General features: G+C 47.7%; 1 protein-coding gene across 1 annotated transcript; it reads right to left on the bottom strand.

Annotated features, from left to right (window-relative positions):
• Positions 1-1,927: 1,927 nt before the first annotated feature.
• On the bottom strand, positions 1,928-20,620 carry Jpt1 (Jupiter microtubule associated homolog 1). The gene is made up of 5 exons (XM_036198334.1): positions 20,420-20,620; positions 8,721-8,863; positions 8,009-8,106; positions 6,776-6,794; positions 1,928-2,857 (listed from the first exon to the last, which is right to left on the bottom strand). Exons 1-5 carry the CDS (start codon positions 20,473-20,475, stop codon positions 2,709-2,711), a joined length of 465 nt encoding a protein of 154 aa, XP_036054227.1. The 5' UTR covers positions 20,476-20,620; the 3' UTR covers positions 1,928-2,708.
• Between the last annotated feature and the right edge of the window lie 1,759 nt (positions 20,621-22,379).

The raw sequence follows: 22,379 nt of genomic DNA on the forward strand, positions 1-22,379 counted from the left end.
GCATGCACCACTGCACTCCACATTTTAAACTAGATTTTATTGTTTTGCCCACATATATGTGCACCACATACATGCAGTGCCTGGTGCTTGCAGAGACAAGCAGGCTTCAGTTGTGAGCCAAGTGGGTGCTGAGAACTAAACCCGGATCCTTTACAAAAGCAATGAATGTTCTTAACTGTTAAGCAATCCTCCAAGCACATCAACCCCACCATTTAAACAAGTCTGAAGGTCATATGACTTCATAGATTCTTTTCTAACTTGGGGTGCTGAACCCCCTCCAGCAAGTTCCATTCCAACAATCTGCTGAAACAATGGTGAAACTGGCTGAACAGCCAGCTGCTCCCTCGAAACACCTGTGACCAGGTGCTTATCTCTCTAATAAAAGTTAAGGCTGGGCTGGAGAGATGGCTCAGAGGTTAAGAGCATTGGCTGCTCTTCCAGAGGTCCCGAGTTCAATTCCCAGCAACCACATGGTGGCTTACAACGGTCTACAATGAGATCTGGTGCCCTCTTCTTGCAGACATACATACACTGTATATGCAAAAAAATCTTTAAAAAAAAATTAATGAAGCTGAGAAAGATGGGTAGCCTGTTTCAGGTCTAGGATAATACTGGGCTATACAGCTGTCAATTCAACATTATGTGAAATGCTTTCTAACCACCTAGTCCTTTTAAAGATTCTTCTGTATCTGTGTCCATGCCACATGTGTAGGTCAGGACATGGGTTGCAGACAGTTGTGGGCCACTGGACATGGGTGCTGGGAACCAAACTTTAAGAGCAACAAGCAGTCTTAACTGCTGAACCATCTTTCCAGCCCTGTAATCCCTATCCTCAGAAATACTCCTAGTAGCTCCAAGGTCTCACTTGGAAGGAAGTAAGTAGAGGCTCAAAAGATGTGACAAGAGAACCTAGCCTGTCACACAGGTGGATCTACAAGCCAGGCCTTAAAGCCAAATTTGGATGCTGCACATGACACCTTGAGTTGATCTGAAACTTCCTGTTAGTCAAGCCCACCTCGCTTGAGGGACACCCTGTTGGTTACTTGAACTCTCTTTTGAAAGTTAGCCACATGGATCTCAAGGTTTGGTCTTTGGAACTGAGTGTGGGAGCACATGAGGGGATAGATGACAATGATGGCCAAACGGAACAAAAAGGACCTCCACATAGAAAAGCTGCAGAGGTTCAAAGTCAGGGCCTCCTCCATCTGCTCTGGCTCCAAGACAGACTTTTAAAGTCCATCCTGGCCATCTCTGGTGGGATACACCTGCACCTGTGGGAGGCTGATGTACACTCAGTGCCAGCCAGAGCCAGAGTGAGAATGTTTCAAAAGAAAATACGCCGGGCGGTGTGGCGACGCCTGTAATCCCAACACTTGGGGAGGCACAGGCAGGCGGATCTCTGTGAGTTCAAGGCCAGCCTGGGCTACAGAGTGAGTTCCAGGACAGGCTCCAAAGCTACAGAGAAACCCTGTCTCGAGGGGAAAAAAAAAAAGAAAAAAAGAAAAAAAAAATCTAACTTGTATTTTCTTAAAAGAAAATTCCACTTCCCTTTGGACTTTTGTTACACTGCTCAACTTCAAATGCTTTACCAAACCATTGGACAAGCTTGTTTCTAGGAAAAGGAAGACCCAGGAAGGACATTCCAACACTGTAAGAAAGCCAGGACTGGGTGAGGCTCCATTGAAAATGAGCATGCAGGAAACCCTGGGTGGGTTCTGTCCCCAGCACTGCATAAACCAGGTATGCTAGTGCATGCACTTGAAGGTGGAATTGGGAGTTCAAGACAAACTTCAGCTACACAGTTCTCTCTTCTCTCTCTCTCTCTCTCTCTCTCTCTCTCTCTCTCTCACACACACACACACACACACACACACTCTCAAGCGTACTCACAAACACACTTTAAAAAAAAAAAGACAAAACACAGTGCTTCAAAAGGTGGGCATTGTTTACTTTAAGCAACAGTCCAGGATTGAGAAGTACAAGTTTCAAGGATGAGACTGTCTTCATGGTCAAGCACTAGCGTCATGCACTTGGCATTGAGTTCTTCCATTAGGATATCCCTGTGGGACCCGTGCCTACAGCCCCACTCTAGGACTGCCTCCTTGAGTGCCTCACCTTGCAATTCCAGGCAGCCTGCTCATACACCTGAAGCCTTCCTCTGCAGCTGGTGGCTCTGCCTAGCAGCTGGCCGGTCACAGTGGCTCTGGCTTCTTCCCTTTTGTAGGCAGCAGGGTGTGAGGTGCTGGGGTACTTTCTTTTATCATTCCACATGCCACAGGAAGGTGCACTTAGCCAAGACACTGTGATGGTGGGGTGATACCAAGGAGCGTGCACCACAGACAACTGGTCCAGGGGCTGCAGGACTGCAGCTGTCTGTCCCACCACAGTAAGCCATGTACAGCATCAAAAACCCTGGTACAAAAGGTCTCTAACAACATCAGGAACCAGATCATTTATTCTTAAAAACAGTCTACTACTCCAGTCTACTACTAGAAAACACTCATGCCATGGCCCAAAGACCCAGAAATCAGACAAGAAGAAAAAGGAACAGAGAAATTGGGAGAAAGGGGGGGAAAAAAGGACAGCAATACATAAAGTGCTTCTCTTTTAATGAAACAAATCCAAAAGATGTACAGTCAGGCTCACGTTGTGCAGTTCACAAGCATGGAAAAACAAACAAACAGAGGACAGAGTTCCAACAGAAGAAGCTAACCCAGGACCAGGCTGGACTTGCCACCAGGGGGGTTTCTCCTGGATGGCGCTGGGGCCGGGGCCACTGGGCTGGGCACAGGAGCAGCAGGCACAGGCTTCTCTTCAATCTGCCCCAGGTTGGCTTGGAAGTCTGTGTCCACATTTTCTAGGAAGACAGAGTTTGAAAACGGTTCAAACAAATGGAAAAAAAACATACAAAAGCTATCAACAGTCAACTGAAGTCCTAATCCTGAAATGGAACTTGTTAATTTATAGTCTACTTGTTTTCTGTATGCCTTTAATCCCATGTGATAGAGGCAGGAGAATCAGGAGTTCAAGGTAATACTTTGCTACATAGAATATTAAAGGCCAGTAAGGGCTACATGGTGATATCTTTTCGGAAAGATAAAATGCCAGGCATGGTGGTGCTCGCCTTTAATCCTTTAATCTCTGTGAGTTCAAGGCCACCCTAGTCTACAGAGCTAGTTCCAGGACAGCCAGAGCTGTTACACTGAGAAACCCTGTCTCAAAAAATAAGTAAATAAGTAAATAAATAAATGAAAATAAAACAAGGAATCAGGGGAGCTAGAGTTAAAAGCTCAGCAGTTAAAAGCACTGGCTGCTCTTCCAGTTCAGTTCAGTTCCCAGCACCCACACAGCTGCTCACAACCACCTCTTACTCCAGTCCCTGGAGATCCAAGACCCTCTTCAGACCTCCTTGAACTATAAGCACACACATGGTGCAGACACACATGCAGGGAAAGCTACAAGCAAGCATAGAGTATTACTTCCACAGCAATTTGACAGTGAATGCCAGTGTCCAAACTAGTAATTCTAAAGAGGACACCCTCACATCAAGCCCAGGGCTTTGTACATCAAAATAAACACTGTATATACTAACTTGCTTTAGCCCATCAACAAACTAACTAAACAAAGCGGCTAGTGCTGCAAAGAAAATGACGACTCACAGTGAGCTTCAGGGTCATCACTATCTTTTGGGAGGCAGGAAGACTGCTGCTGTAATTTCCTCCCCCACCTACACCTGGTCTCACTTTTGCAAACTGAGTTGTAAGGCCAGGCCACTCACTTGCTAAGGCCAGCATCACCTACCGGTGAGCCTCCTCTCCTCCAGTCTCTGCTGCCCTTTTTTTCCAGACAGGGTTTCATTCTACATCCCTGGCTAGCCTGGACCTCACCGAGACCCTCCTGCCTGTTTCCCAAGGACTGGTATTAACGACTAAAAACATGAGCCAGCACATCCAGCTCATGAGCTAGCTCACCCCAACCCTTCCCCCTCCCCACTTCCTTTGCAGCCAGTAGCCCAGACTGGGCCTTGAGTTCTTGTCTTCATCGTGTGCTGGGACTCTGGATTACAGGGCCACCAGGCACAGCCCTCCCCTAAGAGCAGGTCCAAATTCCTCCAAATTCCTCCTTGGACCCATTCTTGTATCTGATTGCCCGAAAGGTTGGGACAATTTGCCTTCTATCCAAACAAAGCCTATCTAATTTAAAGATGTTCAGCACACCCTCCCTTGAAGCTAACTGAAGGAAATGGAGTTGTCCCTTTAATCTATCAAGTCATATTAGTTGTTACTTTATGACAAATGGGCTAAGTTACAGCAGTCAGGAGCCCAGAATAACCAGAGGACATATGACCATTTAAACAGGGCTGTACATGAGTTCAAGAGCAATTTCCCTGTAGGACATACAGCTGAGCTAGGGCAGGAGCAGGGAGGGGACCTCAAGACACACTGCTTCTATCTCCAGGGCTCTCTCATCTCCAGGCTTTCCAAATTTTCAATGACTTGCCCAATTCAGATTAGCTGGCTAGGGCCATAGCTTGGTGGTAGAGGACTTGCTAGCAGTCACAAGTGGTGAGCTGTGTGTGGGTGGGGCTGTTCGGGGCAGGTTCTGTTAAGTATAGGCTAACAGTGGCCGTGTTCTGAACTGCAAAGCCTAGGAGGTGTGGGGACCAGTGTTACCCCAGATTACAGGAGGTCCCAAATCCAATGCCTGTGCTGCCCAGACATACACAGACACAGACACAGACACACACACAATTATACTCGCCAGGCAGAGTGACACATGCCTTTAATGACAGAACTCAGTGTTCTGGAAGTTCGAGGCCAGTCTGTTCTACAAAGTGAGTTCCAGGCCACACAGGACTATATAGTGAGACCCTGTTTTTCTTTTTTGTTTTCCTGGAGCTGAGGACCGAACCCAGGGCCTTGTACTTGCTAAGGCAAGTGCTCTACCACTGAGCTAAATCTCCAACCCAAGACCCTGTTTTCTAAAAAAAAAAAAGTTGGGGTTTTTATTTTGTTTGTTGTTTTTGTTTTGTTTTTAAGATTTTTATTTATCATGTATAGTGTTCTGTCTGCATGTATACCTGCAGGCCAGAAGAGGGCACCAGATCTCATTACAGATGGTTGGGAGCAACCATGTGGTTGCTGGGAATTGAACTCAGAACCTCTGGAAGAGCAGTCGGTGCTCTTAACCTCTGAGCCATCTCTCCAGTCCCCAGTCTTTTGTTTTTGTTTTTGTTTTTGTTTTTTTGAGACAGGATCTCTATGTAGTCCTGGCTGTCCTGGAAATTGATATATAGACCATGCTGGCCTTGAACTCACACAGATGCTCCTGCCTCTGCCTTCCAAATGCTGGGATTAAAGGCCTGTGTCACCATGTCCATCATAAAGCTTTATTTATTTTTATGTTTGTAAGTGCTTTGCCTGAGTGGCACGATGCCCACGGAAGTCAGAGGAGGTTGTTGATCCCCTGGAATTGGAGTTACAGATAGCTGTGAGACACCATGTAGGTCCTGGGACTCAAACCCGCGTCCTCTAGAAGAGTAGTCAGTGCTCTTATCCCCCAAGCCATCTTTCCAGCCCAGAACCTCTTATGGAAAAACTGTCAGTAAGCACATCAAACATTGGCCTGATTAATATGTTTTGTTGTTTGTTTTTTTTTTTCCGAGACAAGGTTTCTCTGTGTAGTTTTGGTGACTGTCCTGGATCTTGCTCTATAGACCAGGCTTTCTTTCTTTTCTATTTTTATATTTATTTATTTGTTTGTTTATTATGTATACAGTGTTCTCAGGCCAGAAGAGGGCACTAATTGCAAGTGATCTAATTGCAAGTGGTTGTGAGCCACAATGTGGTTGCTGGGAATTGAACTCAGGACCTTTAGAAGAGCAGTCGGTGTTCTTACCCACTGAGCCATCTCTCCAGCCCGGGGTTTTTTTCTTTTTAGTACCTGTCTAATAGAATAAACCTTGATATCAGTGGGCCAGAAGGAAGATGCTTTGGAGGGTAAAAAAAAGTTCCAGCTCCCAAATGGCTGGGATTAAAGGCTTGTGCTACTTGACTTAAAATATATATTTGGGTTTGGTTTTAGTGGGGTTTTTTTGGTTTGTTTTTTTTGTTTTTGTTTTTTTTTTTTTTTTTTTTTGAGCTGAGGATCGAATCCAGGGCCTTGTGCTTGCTAGGCAAGCACTCTACCACTGAGCTAAATCCCCACCCCTGGTTTTAGTTTTTAGTGGTTTATTTTTATTTTTATGTGCATTGGTGTTTTCCCTGCACGTATGTCTGTGAAGAGGTCGGATCCCCTGGAACTGGAGTTACACACAGTTATAAACTGTCATGTGGGTGCTGGGAATTGAACTAGGGTCCTCTGGAAGAGCAGCCAGTGGTTAAGAGTACTTGTTACTCTTCCAAGGAACCAGGGTTTTGCTTTTTTGTTGATATTGTTTTGGGTTTTACTGTTGTTGTTTTGTTTTTTATGACAGGGTTTCTCTGTGTAGCCCTGGCTGTCCTAGAACACACACTGTAGACAAGGATGGCCTCAAACTCCAAGAGCGCCACCTGCCTCTCCCTCCTGAGCACTGGGATTAAAGGTCTGCGACACCACCTGGCTAAAGAAATTATATTTTAATAAGTAAAGTAAATGTGGCCACACAGACTATTCTGAAGAAGCTCCGTCTTTCCTTCCTTTCTAGGGTATGTTCCCTGAGACACATGATTTGAACTTTAATTCAGACCTTCTAACAGCATTACAGGAACAGGGATCAGCACTCAGATGTACTCACCATGCAGATCACCTTCTCCCTGGAAAAGAAAATTTCAAAATTAGTTCCTGTTTAAATTCTGCAATGCGCCAGGCAGTTGTGACGCACGCCTTTAATCCCAGCACTCGGGAGGCAGAGCCAGGTGGATCTCTGTGAGTTCCAGGCCAGCCTGGGCTACAGAGCAAGATCCAGGAAAGGCACAAAACTACACAGAGAAGCCCTGTCTTGAAAAACCAAAATAAATAAATAAAGTACAGGATCCAGCAACAAGATGAAAAAAATCTGGGGCAATGCTATGCAACTGTCCTGCATAATAAACAGCCCAACCAATGCCAGTGAAACACACGCACGCACGCATGCACGCACGCACACATGCACGCACGCAATCTTTTCTCAAACAGAGAATGGCAAGCCTAGACCTCGCCTCTTTCCTTCTTCTACACATAGGTGCTGAAGGGTCCAATCACTCCACAGCTCCTGAACAACCTCCCCACTCCTAGATGTTGACCTCTAAGGTACTCTGAGTTCCCTAGATGGAAGACTTCCCAGACACACACTCGGGGCTCATTGGCAGCTCCATCTGCAGATATACCCCACTGTGACATCAGTGCTGCCACATCCTGGGGTTCAATGCAAACACTCAGACAACTGACATAGTCCCTCAACTCCAAGATGCTAGATGAAGCTCAAAGGAAGGATTCAGAAGGCCCCAGAGTTAAGGCTGAAGGGCCTAAGACTAACCTATCTAAGCAGATCAGGCCAGATTAACTCACTCACCTGACTCCCCGACCTCCTGTAGGCTTTTGTTTGGATGAGGGTCTCATGTAGCTCAAGCTGGCTTAGAACCTTGCTGTCATCACCACCCAGGTGTTGGGATTATAGGCGTGAGCCACTAAATTGTAGTTTCATGTGGCAGTGGTAGGGGGTGGGTCCAGGGCTTCTGGCAAGCTAGGAAACCATTCCACCAACTGACCTCCATCCCCAGCCTACTTGTCTGGCTTTTTGTCTGATTTTATACTTTGATGTTCATCACCAAGGTGGTGATTCCCTTAAGAAGAACTGAGCAATTAAAAAATAAATTTTTTTCAAGACAGGGTTTCTCTGTGTAGCTCTAGCTGTCTGAGAACTTACTCTGTAGACTAGGATGGCCTTGAATTCAGAGATTGCCTACTTCTGCTTTCCAGGTGCTGGGACTAAAGGTGTGTGACACCCCCGGGGCTGGCCCCACTGAGCCCACCTTGTTCTCACACTGACCTTGAGGTCTAAGAAGTCTCCAGAGCTTGCTTCAGAAGAGTTACTTCTCTGTGCTCCAGGCGACTCCGAATCTTCCCTGCCACCACTAGACTTGGCACCTAGAAACCAATACAGACAGAACATGACAGAAGGTACTAGAGAGATGGCTCAGCCATTAAGAGCATGGGCTGCCCCTGATTTCTTCCTAGCACATACATACACACAGGCAGACACTCACACACTTGAAATTAATCATTAATTTCTAAGTAGACATGCTCCAAGGCAGGCTAGCTGAAAACTACTGGGGGCCACACTGCCTCTGACCCTTATTCCAGCCCATCATATAGTAGTGGACTGACTCTCAAGGGTCCTGGAACCTACCGCAGAATTCCCCATCACCCTGCCCGAGTCTACCACGGTTACAGGTGGGATGTGATGCACGCCCAGCCAGTGTTGTACTTCTTGACTCTCGGGGTTCAGCCTTTGCTAGTCAGTACCAAATCCAGCTGGATCAGTGACTCTGAATAGGGTTTATCTTGTAAAACCAGTACCTGCTTCGGGTGTGGTGGTACACGCCTTTAATCCCAGGACTCAAGGGGCAGAGGGTAGAAGCAGGTGGATCTCTGTGAGTTCCAGGCCAATCTGGTCTACAGAGCTAGTCCAGGACAGCCAGGGCCACACACACAGAGAAACACTGTCTCGAAAAACAAAAACAAGACAAACAAACCAGCACCTGCTGACTTTGCCCAAGACGGAGGGTTTTCTTCAGGTGTCCCAAAGATGCTAGAGGCCATCTTGTTCTTCCTCACAGGCTGTTCTGATGGCTCATCAAAGCCTAGTGAAAAATTGGACCCGCCACCTGGAGGCCGCAAAACCCTGAAAACAACAGTAAGATGTTAGATCACACTGAGACAGTTGGTTCTTGGCATAAGTATGTTCAATATAGTCCATGTCCCTTACCCTTCCCCCTCCTCCAAACTGCTGCTAACAAGGACTCATCTAGACAGAAACCCACCCTGGGCCCCATGCCAACAGTGCTTTATCCTCTGCAGTAAGGTCACGATCCGCCACACCCCAAATCTGCAACATCGCTACCAACCAGGAAATAGATTTGTGTCCCTTTGAGAAACGGTAAGAGGCTAAGGGTCTCTCTGGGTTTAGCTGAATACATTTGCAAAGAAGTTAAGAAGAAATCTTGTTATTTATTCATTCGGAAAGCATTTCCAACTTGGACAAGGCAGCACACACCTGTGATCAGAACTTGGAAGACTGAGGCAGGAAGGCCAGCTCCCATGGACTAGAGCATCAGATAGTCACCAAAAAAGAGATAAATAAAATTTTTTTCTCAACTAAATGAAAACAAAACAAATAGATGAATATACATATAAAAGTTGCCTTGAGCTGGGCGGTGGTAGCACACGCCTTTAATCCCAGCACTCAGGAGGCAAAGCCAGGCAGAGTTCGAGGCCAGCTTGGTCTACAGAGTGAGATCCAGGTAAGGCACAAAGCTACACAGAGAAACCCTGTCGGGGGGGGGGGGGGGGAAAAAAAAAAAAAAAAACAACAACAACAACAAAAAAAAAAAAAAACAAAAAACAAAAGTTGCCTTGAAGGTAAGCAAGATGCTCAGCAGACAGGTGCTTGCCTACTAAGCCTGAAGACCTAAGTTCAATCCCCAGTACCCATGGTAGTTTACAACCATCTGTAACTCCAATTCTGGGGAATCTCATATTCCCCTCTGGCCTCTATGGGTATCAGGTAAGTATATACATGCAGGCAAAAACATTTATATACATAAAATAAATGCAATCCTTTTTAAACATCAACAAATGTTGCTGAAAACCCTGAATGCCCACATCTGTAGAAGAAACTAGATCTCTATTGCTCACCTTTTACAAAGTTTAATTACAAAATTAAAATCAATTTAAAATTATCAAAACCTTAATGTAAGGCATAAGATTCTTGGGGCTGGAGAGATGGCTCAGAATTATGTATACTGTTTTTACTGAGGGACCCAAGTTTGGTTCCCAGCACCCATACTGGAGCACATGACCACTTCTAACTCTAGCTTTGCACACTGCATTCACATGCACACAGATATACAGTTAATATAAAAATAAATGCAGGGGGCTGGAGAGATGGCTCAGAGGTTAAGAGCACTGGCTGCGCTTCCAGAGGTCCTGAGTTCAATTCCCAGCAACCACATGGTGGCTCACAACCATCTGTAACGTGACCTGGTGCCCTCTTCTGGCATTCAAGCAGAACACTGTGTACATAGTAAAGAAATAAATCTTTAAAAAATAAATAAACAAACAAACAAACAAATAAATAAATGCAGGAGGGAGGTAGTGGTGGTGCATGCCTTTAATCCCAGCACTCAGGAGGCAGAGGTAGGCGGATCTCTGTGAGTTTGAGGCCAGCCTGGTCTACAGAGGTCCAGGACAGCTTCCAAAGCTACACAGAGAAACCCTGTCTTACAAAAAAAAAAAAAAAAAAAAAAAAAAAAAAAAAAAACCCAACCCTTAGCACAGTGACTCAATATGTTAAAAAAAAAAAGCATTTGCTAAGCTAAATCTAATACTTCCAGTTCTTCCCCCTTCCCCCTTTTGTGTTTAGAGACAGTTTTTCTGTGTAACAGCCCTGGCTGTCCTCCACAAAGAGACCCTGCCTCTGCCTCCCGACGCTGGGGTTAAAGGCGCCCCCGCCAGGCTAAGGGCAGACAAGTCCCAAGAGCTGGTTACCCTCTTCCACATGCGCCCGGGTCGTACTTGGGCCTTGAGTCCTGGCAGCAGGCGCCTTACCCACGGAGCCAGTGACCAGCTCCTGAAGAACTCTAGCATCAGAGTTCTACAGAGACACATGAATGTCCACTGCACTGCGGCACTGTTCACAACAGCCAAGTGAGGTGAGCCTGGTGCCCACCACAGAAGAGAAAATGTGCCATACAAGCTCTGTGGCCACACAGAGGGCAGGGAGGGGGTGACTTGCTAGAGAATAGTTGTAACTGGAGGTCAAGAGTACTAAATGAATGAGCCAGATACAGAGATGCAACTAGGTTGGCATGGTGGCTTCATGCTCTGAATCCCCGGCACTCAGGAAACAGGGGTAAGAAGAGTTCTTTCCAGGCCAGCCAGGGCAAGAGAGTGGTATCTCAAATACCAAAAAAATAAAGTGTATTTGTTTCCAAAAGCCTTTCTAGTTTATTCATTTCTAGCTGTAAAGTCAACAGATAGACAAAAACATGCTGTGACAAGAATCCTTTGAAATTTGCCTTATGACTTAATTAACATGTTCAACTTTATAAAGCCATGTGTGCTTGAAGAGGGTATTCACCAGCATTGGCTGTGTCTGTTAGATCCAGATCCTGCTTGTCTGACAGGCTTGTGGCTATGCCTGTAATCCCAACACTCAAGAGGCCAAAGCAGCAGGGCCAGAGTTAACTTCAAGGCCAACCTGGGCTACACAGACTATGTAAGAGAGAGGCGAGGTGTGGCAGTAGACACCTGTGATCCCAGCACTAGGGAAACAGGAGGGTAACCATGGGGGGGGGGGGGGAGTGAGAAAGGCTTCTTAGGCACAAGATGAAAACCAGCCACAGGAATTGAAAGTTAACAGACAGCTGTCAGCCATCAAATGGATGCTGGGAATCAAACCAGGTCCTGGAAAAGCAGTCTGAGCCATTCATTTCTCCAGACCCCAAACAAAACTAAATTGGGGTTGGGGATTTAGCTCAGTGGTAGAGCTCTTGCCTAGCAAGAGCAAGGCCCTGGGTTCAGTCCTCAGCTCCAGAAAAAAAAAAAAAAAAAACTTTAAAAATTCAAATCATGTCCCAACTACCTCAGCACTGGCCACAAGGACATTCACTATAGAGTGCAAAGACAAAATACTAAGAGCAGCTGGGTGTAGAGGCACACACCTTTAATCCCAGCACTGGGGGTGGGAGTGGAGGGCAGAGGCAGAGATCTCTGTGAGTTCCAAGCCAGCCTGGTCAAAACAAGTGAGACCTTATTTTGAAGGAAAAAGCACTTATTTGTCTGGCTTGTGTGAGGCCCTAGGTTTAACCCACTACAAACCAGAAAGAAAGCAAGCGAGGAGAGGGAGGGATGGTGCGGGAGCAGCGTAACAGCAAGCCCTGCAGGGCAGAAGCTGCAGGATTAACACGATCCCTGTCTGCCTGGGCTATATAAACACTTGACCAAAATGAGACTGGGCGGAAAACCTGCTGTTTCCTGAGCCAGGCTGTTAAGAGACTTGCACCAGCTCCATCTTTTGAGACAGGGTCACAGGCAGTAGCATAGGCTGGCCTGGAACTGTTGCTATGGATTTTCTTGCTACAACCCCCTTGTTTAGAATGTGCCTTTGTCCAACCACATTACACAGCTTCAATCCCACCTGCCAGAGCAATGCCATCTCTGTGAACACCCAAAAGGGAGTTAGGTGCAGCAGTACATGCCGTTAATCCCGGCACTCAGAGCAGTTTCTGAGTCGGTCCTAGGCCAACCTGGTCTACATAGTTGAGGTAGCTTCAGGACAGCCAGGGCTATGTAGAAAGTCCCTCCCTGCCTCAAAGAAACAAAACACAGGAGCGCTTCTAGGTAGTTGAAACTGGAGGTTCCTGGAGGAGAAGCACCTGTGTTGGCCATGGAAATCCAGCCCCCTTCTCTCATACTTTACTCTAAACCTAATTATATCTTCAGGAGAAACCCATAAATATTAAGAGTTTCCCTGAATTTTATGGCAAATTAATTAAACCTAAGGACAGGTTATAGGAATCCTGATTTATAGCCAGTTGGTCAAAAGTACAGGTTAATAAAAAAAGGGGGTGAGGCTAAAAGTCAGACATTGTATCTCTGCCTATAATCCCAGAATGTGGGGTGCTGAAAGAGAAGGATTGGTGTGATTTGAAGTCTACCCTGGACTAAAGTGAATTCAGGGTTATCCAGGACAGAAATGAAACCCTGCTTTAAAAAAAAAAGGGGGGGGGGGGGCTGGAGAGACGGCTCAGTGGTTTAAGAGCACTGACTGCTCTTCCAGAGGTCCTGAGTTCAATTCCCAGCAAACCACATGGTGGCTCACAACCACCTGTAATGAGACCTGGTGCCCTCTTCTGGCCTGCAGGGACACATGCAGACAGAACACTGCATACATAATAAATAAATAAATCTTTAAAAAAAAAAAATGACTACAGGTATAGTTCCTGGGGAAGAATATTCGCCTAGCATGCATGAAGCCTTGGGTACATAAACTGGGCATGGTAGGCACCCTCAATGTGTGAGCTGCGCTATCTCCAGGTGTCATCCTCACTCAGAGAACAGCCAGCAAGTGCCTGCTGTGGTAGTGTATCTACTACCCAAGCCACATCTGCTGGCTGGTGAACGCCTCCTCACACCTGAAGTGACGGAATCTGCTGTGGTTTGAGATCACATGGAAACATATGGTTGGTTGTCTCTCCTCAGATGAGACAATGAATGTAATTTAAAACAAAAGGATATACCATTTATTTATTAGGGGGAAATAGCATAAAGACATAAATAAAGGTGCCGGGCGGTGGTGGCGCACCCCTGTAATCCCAGCACTTGGGAGGCATAGGCAGGCGGATCTCTGTGAGTTCGAGGCCAGCCTGGTCTACAGAGCTAGTCCAGGACAGGCTCCAAAGCTACAGAGAAACCCTGTCTGGGGAGAGGGGGGGAACAGAACATAAAGGTATAAATTTGAACAAACCTCAAATACACAAAAATCCTCCTCAGCCCTGAGTGCTGGAATTACAGAAGTGAGCCACCTTGGTACAAAGATTCTAAGGGACACATGTGAGTTGCCTAACCTCTCCATGCCTCGGGTTTCTCCTCTATAAAACGAAGGCAGGCAGTAGCAACTGTCCCATCAGACTGTTATTATAGAACATCATACATATATATGTTAATTATATATATATAAAAAATCTGGAACATGGTAACCATATACATAAACTATTATTAAAAACAGCTATATGTCACCACGATGCTTCAGGAGTGTTCCCTCTCATTAATGGATTTCAGATTAAATTTTCAGATTAAATTTAATGTCTTCCTATTTTTCTATATTTCTGTGAACCTAAATTTTGTTTGTTTTTGTTTTTTTTTTTTTGTTTTTTTTTTTTTAGTTTTTCGAGACAGGGTTTCTCTGTGTAGCTTTGGAGCCTGTCCTGGACTAGCTCTGTAGACCAGGCTGGCCTCGAACTCACCTGCCTCTGCCTCCCGATTCCTGGGATTACAGGCATGCCACCACCGCCCAGCCTAAACTTCTTTTAAAGACACTTCTGCTTTAGTTAGGCAGTGGTGGCACACACCTTTAACCCCAACACTCAGGAGGCAGAGGTGGGCAGATCTCTGAGTTCGAGGCCAGCCTGGTCTACAAAGCAAGTTCCAGGACAGCCAGGGCTACACAGAGAAACCCTGTCTTGAAAAAAAAAAAAAAAAAAAGTGCTTTCTGGACTGGTTGATGGGTAAAGGTGCTTGCTGCCAGCCTGACAGCTGGAGTTGGATCCCAGGAGCTCACAGTGAAAGGAAAGGACTGACTCCCCAAAGCTATCCTCTGACCTCCATACACATGCCAGAGAAAATGCATGCTCATCTCTAAAAGGAAAGGGCGCAGAGAGATGACTCAGTGGAGAAGCAGAGGACCTGAGTTCAGTTCCTGACATCTATGTCAGGCAGGTCACAACATCCTGTAACTCCTTCTCTCTAGGGGACTGAAGAAGGGGTAGAAGAATGCTAAGGGAAATAACTATAACTAGGCTAATTGCTGTCTTCAAGAGTAATATTAGATCTAGTTGACTGGAAGTCGACTGTACCGATTATACTAAGAAAGCATGATCCCCATCAATAAATGATACACATATACGAAGAGTCAGACTATGTCTACAAAGTGTGACCATCATGCTGCCGCTTCAAAGCCAAAGTGATGTTTGAATGTAAGGTGGAATTTTAGCTGCCGCAGAAGACATACTTGACAAGGAATGTTGATCCAATGATTACATGGAAGCCATGGTATCCAGTTGCTATAAAGAATGTGGGTGGACCCATAAATGCCGTCTGAGATACAGAATAGGGTTTCAAAGTATTCTGAGGCTTGAAGGACTGTGAAGTAGAGTCCAAGCAGGATTGTTATTAGTAGAGCTTGGTTTATATGGTTCCACTTTCCTTCTATGGGATTGTGGTGGGCTCATGTGATCGAGAGTCCTCATGTGTTCAGTAGTGGTCAAATGGTTAAGGAATAATTCCTGTAGGTGGTCAGCAGCCTCCTAGGTCACGTGTGGGGGTACAAGGCTGGAGTGGTAGAAACTACAGAAGAAACCCGAAAAGAAGAGGGTGGTGGTGGTGCACACCTGTAATCCCAGCACTTGGGAGGCAGAGGCAGGTGGATCTCTGGGTGTTCAAGGCTAGCCTGGTCTACACCAGGACAGCCAGGACTATTACACAGAGAAACCCTGTCTCAAACCAAAAAAAGAGAGAGACTTCAGATACCATAGGATTATTCTGTAGTAAAGCCCTTTTTCCGACTCAATGCCCTCTTCTGGCCAAGGCCACCTGCTTTGTACATACCCAAACATAATTTTAAAAATAAACATTAAAAAAACAAGAGACTGCTTCTGAGGTAGGCATAGTAACAAAGAGAGACCACAAAGAGTTTGAGGCAGCCATGGGCTGTATATTCAGTAAAGGCTGAACTACAGAATGAGATTCTGTATTAAATACTTTTTCTATCTTCATAGGATCTAACTATATAGCCTAGGCTAACCCAGAACTTTCCACCCTGCTTTCTCAGACACCTGAGTGCTGGGACTACAGATGTGTGCCATCAAGCCAGACACAATGTTTCCCGATAACACTTTCCCTGCTGTCCACACTGGCTCCCTAGAGAGAAATCCTGGCTCCTCAGCTCCAGTGTAGGCTGGTTCCTGCCATCCCTTACTGGCCTCACACACTGCCCACTTCTGCAGTGAATGGTAACCCCTGCCCTCTTCTGCCTTGTTTAGGCCCTCTAGTAACATGGCCTCATCTCAAACCAAAATGGTTCTAGCCACCTTCCTCTCCACTTGGAGCCTTTCCTGACCTAACTCTTTACTCTGGCTGGAACATGCTCCACCCTTCCCCTGCCTGAGAGCTATTTAAACTTCAGCCAATCTCTTAAACCTGACTCCCACACCCCTGCTTCCTCCAAGAGCTCAGGAGCACAGCTGGAACACAGGGGGGACTGGCAGGTTAATGCTCCTGCAAAGGGAAGCCACCAGGACTTCTGGATGTCTTCCTGAATCGTCACTGCTCTGCAGCACACAGCACAGAGGTAGCCATGGAGCACAGACTGAGTGTGGCAGTCAGTCTGCGACACATCTGACTTGTGGACACTGCAGCTTTACTGTCACCCTTCACCAATACAAAAACTGCTCACAGCTCGGGCCCCATGAAGCCAGGGGAGGCTGAGGCTGCCGCTGCCAGCAAACAGCGTGCTGGGCTCTGTCTGTTCTGCAGGCTCCAAGCAGCTGCCCAGCATTCACTGACTGCCAGCAGGACTGGAGTCCTGAAGCCTGAGGACTTGTGGCCAGTGCTCCAAGTGCATCAAAGGCCAATCAAACCACGCCATGTTTGTCTTCAGGGGCAAACCATCGAGTTATTTTCGGTTTTCTTGTTTTCTAGCCTTGGACTCTTTTTCCATAGGTCCTACCTTCTCCCTGGAATGTGATATTAATGTCTCACTCAGCGAGGATGCAATACTCAGCTCAATGCTTCAGAGAGCTTGCTGCTCTTGTAAAGGACCCTTGTTCAGTTTCTTGCACCCATGTCAGGCAGCTACAGCAACCTGTAACTCTCCAGGGGATCCAACACCTTCTGCACTTTGCATGTCCCCTCTCAAAACATATAATAAAATAATTTTTTTTTTAACAAGAGGAATATGAGCTGAAGAGATGGCTCAAAGGTTAAGAACATTGTTGCTCTTCCAGAGGACTCAGATTCAATTCTCAGCTCACAACCATCTGTAACCCCAGTTCCAAGGGATTTGACACCCTCTCCGGCTTCTATGGGCACCAAGCACGTGTGGTACCCACACATACTTTCAGTCAAACACTCACAAAATTTATTCTCTTTTCTTTTTGTTTTTTTGAGACAGGGTTTCTGAGTGTAGCTTTGGTTCCTGTCCTGGAACTCACTCTGTAGCCCAGGTTGGCCTTGAACTCACAGAGATCCGTCTGCTGGGATTAAAGGCATGTGCTACCACCGACCAGCTCAAAATTTTTTTAAAAAATGGGGGGAGCACAAAATGACATTAACTAGAGGAATAAAGATGCCTCAGAAGTTAAGAGTACTTACTGCTCCTGAGGAGGACCTGAGTTCAGTTCCTTGGACACATACCAGGTGGCTCACCTTCTGTAACTCCAGAGGATTGGATGCCTCTGCCCTCCACAGGCACCTGCACTCATGTACACATATCCACATTCAGACACACAAACACATAATTTTAAAAAATAAATATTCAGCTGATTATGGTGGCCATGTGTTAAATCCCAGTATACCAGAGGCAGAGGCAAGTAGATCTCTGTGAGACTGAGGCTAGCCTGTTCTACACTTTGAGTTCCTAGCTGAGGCTACACAGTAAGACACTGCCTCCCAAAAAAAAAAAAAAAAAAAAAAAAGTTAAAGAAAAAAAGGTAAACTAAAACTATGTCTGCACATGCTTGTAATCTGGCCGAGAAACTGAAGGAGGAGGTCACAAGTTGAAAGCTAGCCTGGGCTACATACTGAGTTCAAGCCAGTGTGAAGCCACATGGTTGAGATCCTAGGCCAAAAACAAAAGACTATGTTTCAGACATTAGATACACCCAGAGTAATTTCATTATAAAATCAAGATAAATGTATTTAGGCATATATTTATAAAGATAACCCTTACATTTAATTTAAAAACATCTTTTGAGGCAGGATATCACTACATAGCTGTAGCTAGCCTACAGCTTGATTGAAGCCACCCTCCCACTTCTGACTCCCAAGTACTGGCTCACACCCCTCATCCAGGTTCCCAGATAAAATGGGAGCGGCTAAGGATGGGACCCAGGGTCTTGTCCAGGTGGTGGACAGTGAATATGCTAAAGGCACATCTCCAGCCTTACAGGTTCTTATTGGCTGGGATTGTTTTAAATTTTTACCTAAAATGACCAAAGACACTTGAAATATTAGAATCAAAATCAGCGTGCCTCTTTGTCCTCTCTCCCTCCTTCCCCAGGGACCAGGGAGGCTTTCTTCACTAAGTGTAATTAAAATCTCATGAAATTCTTCAGAACCACAGTGGACTCACAAATATTTGAGTCATGAAAAAATGGGGGGGGGGTGCGCAACACTAGCACCCAGCCACCAGCTTAGGAACATGTCACAGCTCTGTCTAGCCCAACTTTTACTGGTCCTGCTATAGCAGGTACTACCTCCCCGATGACGTCAGTGCTGTAGAGACCATCTGAAATACAGAGCGGTTCCCAAACAAAGGATCTGCTTGCAAGACAAAGTACTTCTGCTTTGGTTTAGACTCTTTCCTTCTGAACCATATCTATGGTAATCGCTTCAGGACTGCCGAGTTAAGACCCAAAAATGTTATACCACAGATAGCAATTTAAAAAATAGCTGTTTCCTTCCAATCCCGAGTCCCTGTCACTCCACCACACCGAGCTCATCACACATTACTGAGGGAAGGAGGTGAAGAGAATCGGGAAGTTAATAAAGACGAGTCACGGAGGGTGAGCAACAATCCCGGAGAGCAAGTGATGACAAAGGTGGCTGGAAACACATGTCAAACACATGGAAAGGACCTGGGCTCTGAAATGCTTCACAAAGCCTTGAGATGAACTTGACCCCCAAAAGGTTACACATTATCACACCAGTAACCAAGGCCTGACCACAGAAAGTTGGCCCTCATCACACAAAACAAAATCCAGGGCTCAATCTGTGCCTGTGTCCTCTGTAACAAATTACCTCACTGGAAGGATGACAAGAGGGAGTGACCATGTCTCCAAGGTCTACACCCTCCAGTTCTGCCCCGCCCTGAAAGCGCCCCTTTAGTTCTCTCCCATCTCTCCCATTCTCATACCACTTCGTGAAACTGAAAGCAGTGACTGCCATGGCCGGTCCCTCCGGGTGCCTCCTCCTCAGACACTCTAAGGAGGCTGCTTTTTGTTGGCAAACCTCTGTGAGATACTGCTATGCCACGGCTGTCTTCTGAGCCCCACAAAATGGCTCCCTTTGTGCCACTTGGCCAGGACCCCAAGGCTTGGCCACACACGACTACAGGTCATCATCAATGGAGAATAGATGGCCAGGGAAAGTGGAACCTAAGCTTCTTCAGAGCCTTTAGGTAGATCCCAGGGATGCCTCAAAGCCTAAAGGACTGTGTGCAATTAGCTGGGACGATGTGGACTTCCTTCACAGAACTCAAACCCTCCCATCAAGTTAGTGAGGGCTCCCAGTCCGGACACCCCGCTCCTCCCCAAAATGCAGTCTACTTAGTGGCAAGCAAGGTCCCAGCATCCAGGAGGGGATACTACATACTACTGGAGAGACAATGGATGGCTCCATGGCCCCGCCCAAGCACAGACAACCTCCTCCTCCAAGGGAAGCCTGCTCTGGGGTGAACTCATTCGGCCAGAGTCAATGGGAGAAGTGAAGAAGGAGGCATGGAAGGGCTGAGGTCCGAGGGTCTGAGCGCAGAAAACCCACTGGAGTCGGCTCGCGGCCCCGCGCACTCGGAGGTGGGCGTGGGGAGGGGGAGGAGACCCGGTCTCTCCTTTGTTAGGAGCAGGGAGGCACTCCGAGGACCGTCACTCGGATCCTGGGCTGGAAGTGAGGGAGGCGATGACCAGCCCCGCCCTACCAGAGGTGCACCTGCTGCGCGGACCCGGGGACCCAGCTGGTCACCACCAGGACGAGAGCTGCAGACCGCAGGAACAGGGCTCAGATTTGCACGCTGCGCCCAAGGCCGGGGCCAGCACACTGCCGAGGCCAGAGGCAGGAGCGCGTGGCCCGCGGGTGGGACAATGGGCCCCGGAACCAGGGCCCTGCAGGCTTCCTGGGCTCCGCGGAGACCAAGCCCCCATCCTGGGTCGGACAGTATCGCCGCGGGTGGCCGAAAGCCGATCCTCCCGCACACTCTCGCGGACTTCAACCTGCCGTATTGCCACAGGGCGGCCACCCACGGTCCCCGGCAGCCGTCGCTCCGTGGGAGGAACGCACAGAGCCGCCCGACTGGGGCGGGGCCACAAGCCGAGGCTGTCCCGCCGCACAAAGCGGCGCCCACTCCTCGCTCTGCCACCCGCCCGGGCGCGAGCGCGGCGCCCCCGGCCCGTTACCGCCAACGCCCCGCGGTCCCCACAAACCCCGGAGAGCTCGAGCCCGCCCTACCCCACCCCCGTCGTCTTACCGGGAGCTGTTCCTGCTGTTGGGGTCCACACCCTTGAAGGTAGTGGTAGTGGTCATGGCGCCAAGGGGCGAGGTAGGCTGGCGCAGGGAGACCGCCGAGGGGACTGGGACCAAACGGCGCAGACTGCTCCGCAATCTCCACCAGCCGCGCTCCACGAGCCTCTGCCGCTGTGAGGCTCGCAGGACCCGCACTTTATAGGGCTCCTAAGGACCCACCCTCCACATGCCACCATTGGTCAATTTAAAAGGATCTCCTCATTTCTATTGGTTCCCTACAGTGCTAATCACAGCTCGGCATGAGGACGGGCTGCGCCGGCCACGGCTCAGCCTAAGCCCCGCCCCCTTCCTGTACAGGGACTGGCCGCTATAGTCTCCCCTCCCCCCACCCCGACAATCCGGTCCTGCTCCCCCCTAAGTGTTCACTGTCACTTTTAAAAGTTACTTGAGGGGCAGTTGAGGTAGCTCAGCAGGAAAGGCGCTTGCCCCCTCCCCACCCACACACACACACTCAGCGGGGTGTGGTGGCACTTGCTGTAATGCCTTCGCTTGGGAGACTGAGGCAGGAGGATCACTTTGAGTTTGAAGCTAGCCTGGTCTATACAGTGAGACCCTGTGTCAAAAAAGAGAAGAAACTAGGAAGGGATAAAGTGGTTTGTTTGTTTGGCTTTTTTTGTTTGGTTGGTTTTCTTGTTTGGTTTGGTTTTTGGCTTTTTGAGACAGGATTTCTCTGTGTAGTTTTGGTGGCACCTGTAGCCCAGGCTGGCCTCGAACTCACAGAGATCCGCCTGGCGCTGCCTCCCGAGTGCTGGGATTAATGGTGTGCGCCACGGCCACCCAGCCTCCCCTTTTTTTGTTTTGTTTTGTTTTAAACAGGGTTTCTCTGTGTAGCCCTGGCTCTCCTGGAAACTCACTATGTAGACCAGACTGGCCTTGAACTCACAGAGATCCACCTGCCTCTGCCTCAAGAGTGGCGTGGGTAGCCATCCCAGCTTTGGCCTGGGAGTTCCAACCCCCATTGAGGCTTCGGTAATGGTCACGCCCTATGGGCGGGGCTGAGGGAGGAAGCGGAAGACCCAGGATGGAGAGGAGGGGTCTCTCTTGGTTCTGGGACCCTGGACGCTGGAGGTAGACCGAGCAGAGTTCTCCAGAGAACACCGCCAGACTGCACCATACCTTTCCCAGACCCTGCAACCTATCCCTTCATTTGTAAGTTACCCCACAAAATAAACCTCCCTTTTAACTACGCGGAGTGGCCTTCATAATTTTACCAATACAAGGGGATTAAAGGCGTGTGCCACCACCTTGCGGTGGAGATGAAGTGTTAACAGCAATAGCTAGTATTGTGGAGAACCTAGGTTCAGTTCCCAGCACTCACAGGGCAGATCAAAACTGTAACTCCAGTTCCAGAGGATCTGCTGGGCACTACACTCCCATGGTGCATGGTGCACATAATTACATGCAGGCACTCCCATATACACAAAGGAAATCTTTTGGCCAGGCAGTGGTGGTTCACACCATTAGTCCAGGCACTTGGAAGGCAGAGGCAGGTGGATCTTTGTGAGTTCGAGACCTGCCTGGTCTATGGAGCCAGATCCAGGAAAAGCACAAAGCTACACAGAGAAACCCTGTCTCAAAAAACCAAAAAGAAAAAAAAAAAACCAAACTTTTTTTTTAGGCCAGCCTGGTCTACAGAGCGAGTTCCAGGCCAGCCAGGGCTACACAGAGAAACCCTGTCTCCAAACTAACCCCCCCCACACACACACACACACAATTTTCTAAGTTTGTGTTTGTTTTGTTTCTCCGTGTAGCCCTGGCTGGCCTGGAACTCACTCTGTAGATGAGGCTGGCCTAGAACTCAGAGATCTGCCTGCCTCTGCCTCCCTGGGTGCTAGGATTAAAGGCATGGGATCCCAGCACTCAGGACAAAGAAGTAAGCAGATTTTTTTAGCCAAAAAAAAAAG

The sequence above is a fragment of the Onychomys torridus genome, chromosome 8, assembly GCF_903995425.1.
Source record: "Onychomys torridus chromosome 8, mOncTor1.1, whole genome shotgun sequence".
Lineage (NCBI taxonomy): Eukaryota > Metazoa > Chordata > Mammalia > Rodentia > Cricetidae > Onychomys > Onychomys torridus.